This window comes from Artemia franciscana, chromosome 10, assembly GCF_032884065.1.
Source record: "Artemia franciscana chromosome 10, ASM3288406v1, whole genome shotgun sequence".
Lineage (NCBI taxonomy): Eukaryota > Metazoa > Arthropoda > Branchiopoda > Anostraca > Artemiidae > Artemia > Artemia franciscana.
In genome coordinates, this window is record NC_088872.1 from 40383164 (window position 1) to 40395748 (window position 12585).

The 12585-nt window shown below is 34.0% G+C and overlaps 2 protein-coding genes across 2 annotated transcripts in view; one reads left to right on the forward strand and one right to left on the reverse strand.

Moving 5' to 3' along the window:
- LOC136032192 (lysosomal alpha-mannosidase-like) overlaps nt 1-12585 on the forward strand; it is a 459508-nt gene that overhangs the window by 15466 nt on the left and 431457 nt on the right. The window lies entirely within an intron of this gene.
- On the reverse strand, nt 4773-9822 carry LOC136032193 (protein scylla-like). Its single transcript, XM_065712401.1, has 3 exons — nt 9700-9822; nt 7578-7953; nt 4773-5128 (listed from the first exon to the last, which is right to left on the reverse strand). Exons 1-3 carry the CDS (start codon nt 9746-9748, stop codon nt 5050-5052), a joined length of 504 nt encoding a protein of 167 aa, XP_065568473.1. The 5' UTR covers nt 9749-9822; the 3' UTR covers nt 4773-5049.

A 12585-nucleotide genomic window follows, 5' to 3' on the forward strand; every position in this document is an offset into this window, starting at 1 on the left:
TTTTTTTCTGAAAATCAGTAACGACTCCAAAAAAGTCGGGAGATTATCGGGAGGTTTTTTTTTAAGTCTGTGAAAAAATCAGGAGGTTTTAAACAGCTGTTTTGTCTCACATACCAGTTGTATTGGTGGTAAAAATGTCAGTAATAGAGAAACAGAACGAAGTAGAATCGAAAATATGTTTTAGAGTCTCAAGTCCGGTCTTCACCTCCTGGAACTTCCGGAATCTGGGCTTCCAGATTATTCTTTGACGTCTTCTTCTTCTTGCATCTCGAATATGAACCGGTCCGAAAGTATATCAAAATCATCCGGAAAAAAGGGGCTTTTGAACTTCCAGATTTCCGGAATTTTGAAGTATCGCAGAAGAAATTCAAAAAAAAATCTTGGAAAATATGGGAACCCAGATTCCAGAAGGTGAAGACTTATTATTACTCCAAAATCAGCTATCAACAAGGAACAATGTTTCTTTCATACAAAACTTATGCAAACTAAATGGTTTTATTGAAAGTCATCTAAAACTACTTGTTCACATAATTAGAACTATAATTACGAATACGAGTAACATAACTCAGGCAGAATTTTCAATGTATCACACTGCAGCTAAAACTACTTGATCACATAACTTGAACTAGAATTATGAATACGAATCACAGTCAGAATTTTCACCCGTAAGAATAGTGTATTCGAATTTGTACTATTGAATCCTTGAACTGGCAACAGGTTAAGAATTGGTTTCAAGTTAAAACATGTTATTTTGGTAAAGAAACAGATCATAGAAGCAGAAAAGCTTACTTCTTGGGTAGCCTACTTCTTGGGTTGCCCACGTGCAGGGATGTATAATTGTCCAAATTCCAGTAAACTTGGTACCTACCCTAAAAAAAATCCTGTCACGTAAGGTAAGCCACGTCCTTATTGTACACAAATTATCCAGTGGAAATGAACTATCTGAGTTGACTGATCAGATCAGATGAAGTTATGAAATGAGAATCAAATCAACCCTTTTTCGAACACAACAATGGTCTCTCACGGGACAAGCTGCCGACTAGGTCATTAATTAGGGTCCGCAGTTGACTTCCGCGAATCAAACGCGGCCGGCGGCTTTGAAATCCCCCTTTTACGGGCAACAAAGACATATTTTCCATTCTGCCAGACAATCAAGAAAGATCAGAAACTTCAAGTTGGACAGAGCTCAATTCAACAGAAATCGGGAGATTATCGGGAGGAAATTTCAGTCGGGAGATTTTCCAAAAAGTCGGGAGATCTTCCGATAAATCGGGAGGAGTGGAAGCACTGCTTTCCTTACCTGGTAAGGTGGAGCGTCTACCATAAAGCTCTTTTATGGTATCCCTGTCTTAGGTAAAATTTGTGCAATGTATATTAGCGTCATCTATGCATAAATTTCAATAGATGGTGCTTCAGCTTTTGTATTTTTTGTATAGTTTAGCCTATACTGTTAACTTAAAATGCGTTGAGAAAACGTTCTTCCATAGCATAAAACAGTTGTAATTTAAGGAGAAAAAAAGTGACAAGTGTCCCTTTTCAATTCTGTTTTTTTAAATGCTTTTTTCGTGAAGAAAATATCTGATATACAAAAAAGGAGAAAGGGCTGCTGTAAACTATAAAGGGGATTAGAACTTTCTTGTTATACAAAATACACCTATAGGCTCATATGCGGGTTTTGGGCCTGTGTTTCCCCCCTGAAATCTTGATATTCAAAGTTTTCTTCCATGTAAATTCAAATCATATAATCCAACTATTCATATAATCCAATATTTTTCATATAATCCAATATTTTATACTTTCATATAATCCAACTATTTTTTATCGAGTATTTGACCTGTAGAAGTACAGAAACTTCTCCAGAATAAATTTCTGCTTATGTGCCTGTACAAAATTTTTCATCATTATAGTGTAAGTGCTGCACATTTTTACAGATCAAGAGACTATTTTTAAGTATTTCCGATTGTACTGGATTTATTATCCTAACAAGCACCTAACTTATGCACCTAACTTAAATACTGTTATGAAACCAACTAACTTTTCCTGGGCTTTTATTAGTTTTTGTAACAGGGTTAAGCCAGGGGGGTCCATATTCCTCAATTGTTGGTAACAGTGCGGTTAGTATACTGTAAAAAATAAATATGTGTGCATTTACTTGTGTTGTAAAAACAGTTACAGTACTCTAGCTAGAACCATGAAATTTTTACAAAATAATCCAAGAAAGACAAGAATGGCTGTAAATTATACAAATCAAGAAAAATCCGCCTTAAAACAACAAAAGAAAAATTTACCTACAGTTGTTTTCTGTTCTCTAAATCTCATGTTGAAATCGGTTAAGTAGTGAAAAAGAACATGAAGGAAAGAGTAGTCGGTAAGAAGTCTGTTTTGCAAGATCCAGAGGCCTGAACACCACCTGGTAAGCTAAGGCCTATTGTAAGAGCTGAAGGCTCAGCATGCATAGCAAAGCGAGCAAGGGCAGGCAACAACAAGTTCACAAATCAGGCTTTTTCCTAGACAAATAGGTAACACACTGATATATCAGTTAGTATAATTAGCTTTTTTTAAGGGATTACTTCCCAAGGCTTCATTCAAATTTGTTTCAAGAAGATGTTTGGTGTATGTTAGATTTTCTGCAGTCACAGTACACTGAACTAAAATTTCTTATCCATCTGAACGGCAACAGTCAAAATTTAATTCAGGCATTGGTTAACATCTTTGGACAAAAATATAAAAACAGTCGTTTATATAAATAAAAATGAAATGACTAGAGGATAAAAGTTCATATACAGAATAGAAATAAGAACTATAAAAATAAAAAACGACTATAAAATTTGTTTCAGGTTTTTTTCCAACAGTTACCAATAAGCTGTTGATTGTATTAAATTTTTATTTAGCATCCAAAAAACTATTTTTTTCTAAGTTCTAATTTCCTATTATTTATGTGGGCCAAACTATGAACATAATATTTTTGGTTAAAAAGGATTCTAAAACACATGGGGAACAAATGTGACAGGAGAAAATTTGATGAACCAATTGGTAGAACTCCACTATATTAAAAGGGGCTACCAGTTTTCACAAAAAACGTGACAATGATGTATAATCAAAATGAAATGAAAATATAGTAACGGATAAATCTTTTGATGAAGACGGTCAACAATGGCAATCTTTTATATATATACTCTTAAATTCTTTTTGGTACTTGTCTGACTGAACGCCTTTCAAACAGTAAACTGTACGAAATATGTGGTTTTATCTTGCTTTCTGGGTCCATAATGAGAGAAGAGTAAGGTGGCTAGGACAAGTTCTGCAAATGAAGGATGACAGATTGATAAAGATAGTCCTTTTCGGCCAAACAAAAAGTAGGTCTGGCTGGGAGGTCGTAAGGAATGATTTAATGGAAATTGAAACTTCTTTGGAGGTTGTAAAATTACTTTGAATAGATTGCAATGGAGGAGCGTGCGTAGCTGTGTTGGCCTCAGGTGGCTTATTGTTGCAGTGACTTGTCATTTTTTCTAGTAAGTGTCAGTTGGTTAATTCAGGTTTTCCCCTTTTTCTTCTCATTCATCAAGGCTTCTGAATGTGAAGCCGAAATATTCGGGCTTTCATCAGTACGACAAGAAAAATATTGAACCTTCACCGCCTTGATTAAAAGTTTTACCTGCTTTTATTCGGTGGCCGGGTTTCACCTCCCCTCCCCTTGGAAAATCCCCCTCCCCCATGGAAAATAAGCCTTTCACTCCAAATTTACGCTGTGTAAAACTCGAGAACAGACCGGTTTCTTCGTTAGCTTCTTTCAGCTTAGCGCGAGATTAGACAAATACAAGTGGTAAAATAGATAGGAAACGTATAATTTGGGCTTTATATTTATACGAAGGGGGGGGGGTGTAAAGTATTTGGACAGTTTGACCTTTCATATACGTACAGAAATTCTTAAGGTTCGACGTTGCTCCTTAATTTCAGTTGAAAAACTTGTTTTCTATGAAGGAAGAATTGTTTTCTGACTTCAAACTGTCTAAATACTTTAACCCTCCCCCACCCTATGTGCAAATATATAGCCGAAACTATATGCTTCCCATATATTCTGTCACTGGTCTTTGACTTGTCTCGCGCTAAGCTGAAATAAACTCACGAAGAAACTGGTTTGTTCTAAAGTTTTACACAGCTTAAACCTGACTGAGTGGGGTATACTACACAAGTACCAAAATACCTTCCCCCTACGGAAACTAAAAAAACAAAACTCAAGTAAAATTCTCAAATTTGGAAAGCCTTATTCTCCACGGGAAGGGTATTTTTTCCGAAAGGGGGGGGGGAGATAATCACCTAAAGCAACTTTCATTATGAATGGAAAGGTGGTGTGGTCTAAGCAATTATTTATCAAATAATATCTATTGGTGTACCACAGCCGATTTGTGCTAATGCCCTTTGTGTATTTACTTACAATGGAACCATAAGTGTCAAGAAATATTTAATGAAAGATATCTCTTGATCGTAAAATATTTAAAATAAAAATCGTTGCTGGTTCTATTGCAAAATGTATCGGAAATACTGCTACTAGATTATGGCAATATTTCTTGATTCTTATTTCAAGGTCTTAACAGAAAAAAACTGTATAGCAAATTTATTGGACAACAATTAGCTATTCTGCTTTACCACGGACATGTCATTATCTCCTGAAATCTAAAACTCGATCTAGGTTTACGCTTGAATCCTGAATCCACTGGAAATTAGCTGGCCCGCGCAATTTTCGGTTGTCTAAAAATGTAAATTAGAGCCAATTGAAAAATCGAATTGTATTCGCATAAATAATAATAAAATGATTCTTGAAAAAATCTTCAAAATCACTAAAAGACTTTTTTTAAGAAAAAACTTAAAAACTCCATGAATCACCGTTTGGTTGAGATCAAAATCTCGCATAGCGAGGAAAAAAAGAACACTAGTAAAATATTCAAATATATATATAAAAAACACTTGAAGAACTCCAAATCGAAGTCACTGTATAAGTATCACATAATATACACTGGATACCTCTCACTCCTCGTCTTTTAACTGGGATTATGAATTACGGAATAGGCGTTTCTTCTGAACTTGGTATTCTTGACGAAGAACAATAGCATCATTATTGCTCAGGCTCCTAGAAGAAAAGCAAAACAATAAATAGTCATATTTCAGTACTTAAAAATATCTAAACATTCCTACATAGAGTAGGCTCACTTGACAGTAGAATGTTGTTCGACTTTAAAAGTTAGGAACCGGATACATAATATGCGTTGTAGTCGCGCGGAGCTGATATTTATCCTCAAGAATGACCCGGGTATCAAGTGATACACGATTAAGTAATGGTGTAACTATAGAAGTAAAGCGATAGAAACTACGAGCTAGACTTGCAATCCTATGCCCTTTGGGGTTCAAGTTCCTTTTTGTCAAAGTAAAAAAAAATTGCCTCCATGGTTAAAATTACAAAAAAACTTGAATGTAAATAATATATTATGCTTTTTTTTTATTTTAAAGTGCTTACCGTGGTTCTTCTTAAAACATTCTACCTCACCCTCTAAAATTTGACTGCCCGCCTCTCGGCTTCCGTAATCGAAAAGACGATTTGAAATTCTTGTCAAACTGAGATTTATAGCCGTCCCTTTCAAGCTCAGTATGTTCCACAGCTTGGTACATTTTTTCTTAAAAAATACTTTGAAGCATTTACTTCTGCAATGTGTGTCATATCTCATTTTCTCACTAAACTGTGAATTTTAAATCAAAATCCTGGATGCAAAAAAAAGAAGAAAAGAAACAAACTTGCATTATGTGATTAATATTTGAAAAGTAACTGCTATAAACAGCTCGTTATTGACAACTTAAGAAAGAATCTGAGGTGCATTTTTCTGGTCTTGTAAAATTCCCGTCTTGTAATAAAGTCTTTTGAATTGCCACATCCAGTGTATGGTCAAGATGCATATTCCTGTGTGTGTTAATTCAAGTAATTCAACTTTTTTTTTAATCCATAGTTGTTATGCTTTTGAAAATTAAAAACTACAACTACTAATAACTCACTGCAGTACGGAACCACCTGAGGCCAACACAGCTAAGCACACTCCTCCTCCATCTTAATCTATTCAAAGCCTCCCTCTTTACACTCTCTCAGGAAGCTGCGATTTCCTTTAAATCTTCCCTTGGTCACGTGACATTACTTGAAACTAGATTTTTTTTTTCTTCTACCATCAAGAATAATATGAGCATTGACATTATTTTGGGAAACTAGTTTCACATTTCATTTTGCTGGGTTTCGAAATTTCGAAAGAATATTCTATGAATGAATATGTAGAACAGATGGCGTAATTAATTGAATTTTCAAATATTTTCACAATATGCAACCACGTACCAGTGTTAATTAGCTTTTTTATTAATGAACTAATCACAATTTCTTGAAATATTTACCATCCCTTGCAGCCACGCATGAAAGGGGGGCAAGAACTTCGGGATCCCGTGAAATTTAAAGGCGTTGCAATTTTCAACAAATCAAAATATTTTTATTGTTTTTAGCTTTTTTCATTGTTTAAATATATTTCAGTATGTCAACCTTAACAATCGAGTATTCAACAAATTCTAAATACAGTGTTGCACTTATCCGTATTGTCAACACTGTTGCATTTTACAGCAATGTGAGAACTTCCACACTAGACCATATTTTTTGTTCTTTTGAGTTAGTGCAATTTTTTGATAATAGAACCCAATCTTGAAATTAATTAAAAAAAAAACAAATCAAAGCATTTTAATTTTTGTCCATTCACAGGCAGGACTGTATTCAGGAATATTTCGGGGGGGGGGGGGTACAAAAATCCTTAAAAACACATTAAAAATTTGTTTATGTGCAACTTTTGTTAGATTTTCACGAGTTGGACAAACATTTCGAGGGGTCAAACCCCCTACCCCCGTGGATACAGTCGATGTTCACAAGATTTGACTGATTATTATTAGTTTTCTGTGAATATATGTAAAAAAAATCCTGATGTATCTTTCTCTTTTTCCTACTAAAAATACTTTATTCTCCACAAAAATCGAATTCATTACTGTGAGCAATTCCATACTACTTTAATTCGTGAGCAATTCCATACTACTTTAATTCGTCTCCTTAAGGCTTCTGTTCCCTCTTTAAGTTCCAGTATGTCATTTTTCTGATCTCCTATGGTTTTTGTATATCAAATGAGGATGATAATTTTACTATTGATCCACGATTCAGTTTTATCCATCTACCGAATTAAATATTTGAAATTCGATTTACACTTAAGATTTAAAATACGTTGAAAATTGGTGAGAAAATCGTTGAAAAAAGAACGATTTCACTATTTTTGAAACAAGTTTACATCTTTCTGTAGGAAAAAGTCTTAAGTAATTTAATAATTCTGGCTAGATGGGGCAGATGGATATGTCTGAGACTAATGAACGCAGTGATATAAGTATTTTGTCCTTTTGGTACAAATTACAACTGCATGCTTTTTTTTTGCAATATTGCTTGTTTCAGAGGGAACATATAGCCTACCTTAAATAAGAAGGAAAAAGGCTCCATAATTTAATACATAATTACTTACCGAAAAAAATGCGGTAGCTTGGATGTCCAGCTGCTTTCCTCAGCTCTGAATGTAACGTGAATTTCAAAGGTTGCAACAGTATACCGATCAAAAGGAACTTTGGCCAGCAATCGGGACTTCGTTTGAGTCTTTGATGCCTTCTCTTCCAAATGTAAATACAATAAACAGCCTCTAGCACCACAAGGCTCATTATTAGAATTAAGCCAAATAGTTTCAGCAACATTGTTTAATAATCCTAATGGTAAAAGAAATTCAACATGGGCAGGTGACTTATTTCCACTGGTAATTAAAGTTGAGTTCCTTAGTGATTTTTCTAAGTATGCTTCTATTTGGCGTTTTTCTAAAAAATCTTCCGCTTCTTCACAAGATGAATCAACTGAAATAAAATGGAAACAATTATTTTTACAAAGAATAAATGTACAGTTAAATATCAGTATCTTAAAAATGTGCAACAAATATTTAAAGAAGGAAACTCAGGTCATTTTTTTAGCCTTATATCTAAGGTAAAATATTGCGAAATTTTAGATAATCCAACTGGATATAGGGTACAGGTACAATTAGAAGAAGATCTTTTGTGAGGAGGTTATCAAGGCTCTTATAATAGCTATTGCTAACTAATGAGTTTCTTTAATAAGAAATTGACTAACATAGAAGCCAATTGGTATCTAAAGGCCTATATAAAAAAAATGTTTTGAACCCTTGTAAAGATTAGATTAGAATACAGTTGATTAAACATGTGATCGTGAATGAGACAACAAAAGAAAACTAAAGGTTTGGTGAGAAATTTCCAGAGAGTTCTCGAGGAATTTTCCAGAAAGTTATCGAATCTTTCTTTTGTGAGGCTTAGCTACTTTTGAAATCAAGAGACGCTAACATTTCGAATACAGAAACACAGTAATGAACAATATTTTTACAGACAATTCGACAACTTGGAGCAAAATCTGTGAATTAAAGTAAAAATATGAATGATTCAAACTTGCCGCATAGTATATAATAGTTTTTTATTGCTTTCTTTGGAAGTTTTGTAATAATCTAGGACTATATCTGATGATAGGGGGGGGGGGGCGGACTGGGGCACAAGTCCTGGTGGTGACCATTTTATTTGGGGAGTGTCTAACAAGGAATCAAATGGTAGCACTCACTCTTATTATTATAGTGCTTCCTTCTAGAGGAATATAAGGTAAAATTCTAGTTGAGTGACTTCTTTCTATCTCAGAAAGGGGTTAGGTTAGGAAAGTGAAACTTTTAGGGATGGATCTACAGGTTAAAGTGTATCCCTGGAAGGTATTTTAAAGTACCCATCTCCACTCCTTCCCCTTCTAGAGAGCCCTAAAATTCGCCTACATGACAGGTCTATTCCTATTGAAATTTTGACAAAAAAAACATTTAACCTTAATTTCCAGTTACCAGCTGCTTTTTCTCTGCCTTTAGTTCTGAAAAATTTGAGTAGAATTCTGAGCCATATCAATATTTTTTGTTGTTTTTTTTTATTTGGGAGATGTATTTGCATATCTTTAAAACCTTATAATACTTTAGCCTGTAGACCCGTCCCTGAAAGTTTCATTTTCCTAGCCTAACCCCTTACTGAGATAGCAAGAAGTAAATCAACTAGAATTTTACTGAATATAATAACTGTGCAACATCACCAGATTAAAATCCTTGAGTCTAACTGAAACCTTTGACAAAATTGAAAGCGAATAGCCTAGCCTACAACATTCCTTGTAGTAAAATTTTACCTTTGCTGGGTGCCTTTATGAACGAAATAAGTTAGTATTAATGATAAATAGCTAATTTTCAGCATTTTCTTGGGGTTTTCTTCAGATAGGTCCTTGGTCTTTATTGCATAGAGAATGAAAAAAAACATTGTTATTTCAGCTTGTTTAGAAGGGGAGTAGCCTACTTAACCAAGATTATAAAAAAAAGATTTTGTTTAAGATAGCTTGTACTGCAGTTTTACAGGCGCGAAAATAAGGCTTTCGATATTTTTGTGGAAAAAACTTCTTGTTCCCGAATTTCATTGAGTAAAAAAAAATGTACTTTCTAATTCATTTTTGAAAGTGACATATCCCCTTTTGTTTTATGCAGGAGTGTGATTTGAAAATTTTATCGGCTTCCAACTCACCATCAGAGAAATGTTCTAATCCAGTTGAATTTAAGATATCAGTGAGCATCGTATTTTCTGTCCTATTCCTTTGAAACCTAAACAAAGACTGTTCCCTTGTTTCTTCTTGTCCTTGTTTCGATAGCTCTGGTTCTAGTGACGTAAATTGGTCTTGTTCTTTTAACCAATAGGAGCGCGGCGTCTTGGCAAACCTTCAGATAATAATTTTTCTTTGTTTGATGGTATATTCGACTATAGCAAATATTGCATTGGAATTAAGCCAGTGCGAAAATTTTGCAGATAGCAACAAGCAGTATTTGGGAATCTTCCAAATAGTCAGGTTTGTTCTTTTGTAACTCTTCTCTTTTGCATTGTATCATCAGTTGTTAACTTAGATAGTTAATGAGTCGTTTATTTAGGGACAATTTGGGAATGGGGAAACGTTTTTTGTTTTTTTAACAGTCTCCCCTTTTCAACAATATACCATAACCCTTTTACTTGAATGTTAGCTGTATTGGCGTAGTTTTTTATGCACGGACCAAAGTTCGTATTGTTTGGAAACATTGATCCACGTGGCCTTAATTCAGGGTAATTTCTTAGACCGCAGTGCTTTTTCATTTAAAAAAAAAATTACGAAAGAAAAAGGGTATAATTTAATTAAAACAATGGAACAAAAAAAATAACAGCAAACTTTAAATAATAAAAATCCGAATATTTCGACTCCACGCCCGGGAGCCTTTATCAACGAAAAAAAAAATCAAATTAAACGCAACATGTAAAGAAAATGACAAACGCGAAAACAAATATATAAAACATCTTAATCACCTCCAAAATACTGCAATCTGTGTAAATAGCCTGGATAAGCACAAAGGAATACAAAAGGTTTTCTCAGGTACATTAGATTGTCTCTCGTATACTTTCAGTTTGGCAATGAGATCTAGCAAAAAGGAAATACTATATACATTTTAAAGAATTATTAGCACTTGTCTGTTATCCAGAACACACTCAAAAAGTTTGTATTCTTCGATCTGAATAAACTGGTTTTTCTGTCGCATTCGGTTATAATTAGCTTATTTTTTTCGTGAAGTAAACTGCAATGCAGCTATATTTTAATTAAATATTTAATATATAGAGGTGGTTAGGTTTGCTCTTTTATATAATGCGTTCTGGGCGGTTTGCTTTCCGTAATTCTTTGTTGTAATTTTCATGATTTTGTTACTAAAGTATGATATTTTCATCATACTTGGTATATTTTATTATGATCAACCTAACTTCTCTACTTGAGTATGTTCTGTATAACAGACGTGCCGAATTATTTGACGACCTGGGGTTAATGTAAATTCTTTTGAATAAATATAGTATTTCATTTCTGCTAGATCTTATTGGCAAACTGAAATTTTACAAGAGACAATCTGGTGTACTTGAGAAAATCTTTTGTAATTTCTCTGTGCTTATTCAGGCTATTTAAAAAGATTGCAGTATTTTGGAGGTTTTATTGGGAGTTTTATTTATTTGTTTTTGTGTGCTTTTTGTTTGCCTGTTTTTATATATTGAATTTAATTTGATTTAACTTTTTTCCCCGTTGATAAAGGCTCCCGGACGTGGAGTCGAAATATTAGAATTTTTATTGTTTAAATTTTGCTGTTTTTTGTTGTTTTTTTTTTTTTTTTGTCCCACTGTTTTATTGAAGTTATGCCCGTTTTTTCTCTTAAACTCTGTATAATTTCACAGAACTGGAAAATCCAGTTCTGGATTTTCAAAACCTCACGTGTATGCTTTGTCCGTAATTTTCCTGTGGTTTTCACGGAAGCTAATCGAATTCGCTAGCTTTTGCTATTTTGAAGAGTTGTACTCTTCCCCGTAACCAACCCCTTTGTTGATGTTTGTTTTAAAAAAAAAATTCCTGGAGAGGAGTTCAAGTGCCCTCACAGGTGTAAAAAAAGGGCTCAGTCTCCTAAATTCTCACGACTGTCATGATTTTTCCATGTTTTTCGATATTTCATTTTTTCCTTAATATTTTTTTTCGGATCTGTCCCCTCCCCCTTTCTAAATAAGATTCTGTGTGTGTGCCTATTGCTGATCCTTCGGTATTTGTCATTGGTGTTTATTAGGTAGCATGCCTAATTATAGGTAGGCCAAGCATAAAGTTAGGCATCCCTTGGTTTCGGGCGCTTGTCCTCTTGCCACACATAAATGATTATTATAAACAGGATAAACAGGTGTCTACCTGTTCATTATAAACAGCTCGCGTGAAATTTAAAGGTTTTGCAATTTTCAACAAATGAAAATATTTTCATGTTCTTTTTTAGCTTCTTTTTTGCGTTGCTTAATATATCTTTCAATATTCCAGCATTAACAATCCACTATTCAATAAATAAATAAAAAATACAAGTTTTTTACTACTGGAAATTGAACCGAACTTAAAACTAACAGAAATTATTCCGTCTGTGAAAGGGAATTTCCCCTCCTTAATGCTTCGCTCTTTACGCTAAAGTTTTTTATTGTTTTAAAAAGTAGAGTTGTGAGAATGAGTCAAACTTTTAATGTTGCTCCTTACTTTCAGTCGAAAAACGACTAGTTTTTTATTTAATTTCTTATCTTTTCTTAAGTAATTCTGGGAAATCCAGCGCCCCATTCATGGAAAAACTGTCTTCTGCAGTGGAAAATTCCACCATGGAGAGATCCTCCCATGTAAGAGAACCTTCCCTTTTTTTGTAAAATAAGGCAAATTTTCTCCGTAACTTTTGATGGGTAAGACTAAAATTGATGAAACTTATATATTTGGAATCAGCATAAAAATCTAATTCTTTTGATGTATCTATTTGTATCAAAATTCAATTCTTTAGAGTTCTGGCTACTATCTAGCCGGGTCACTCCTTATTTACAGTTCGTTGCCACGAACTTTTT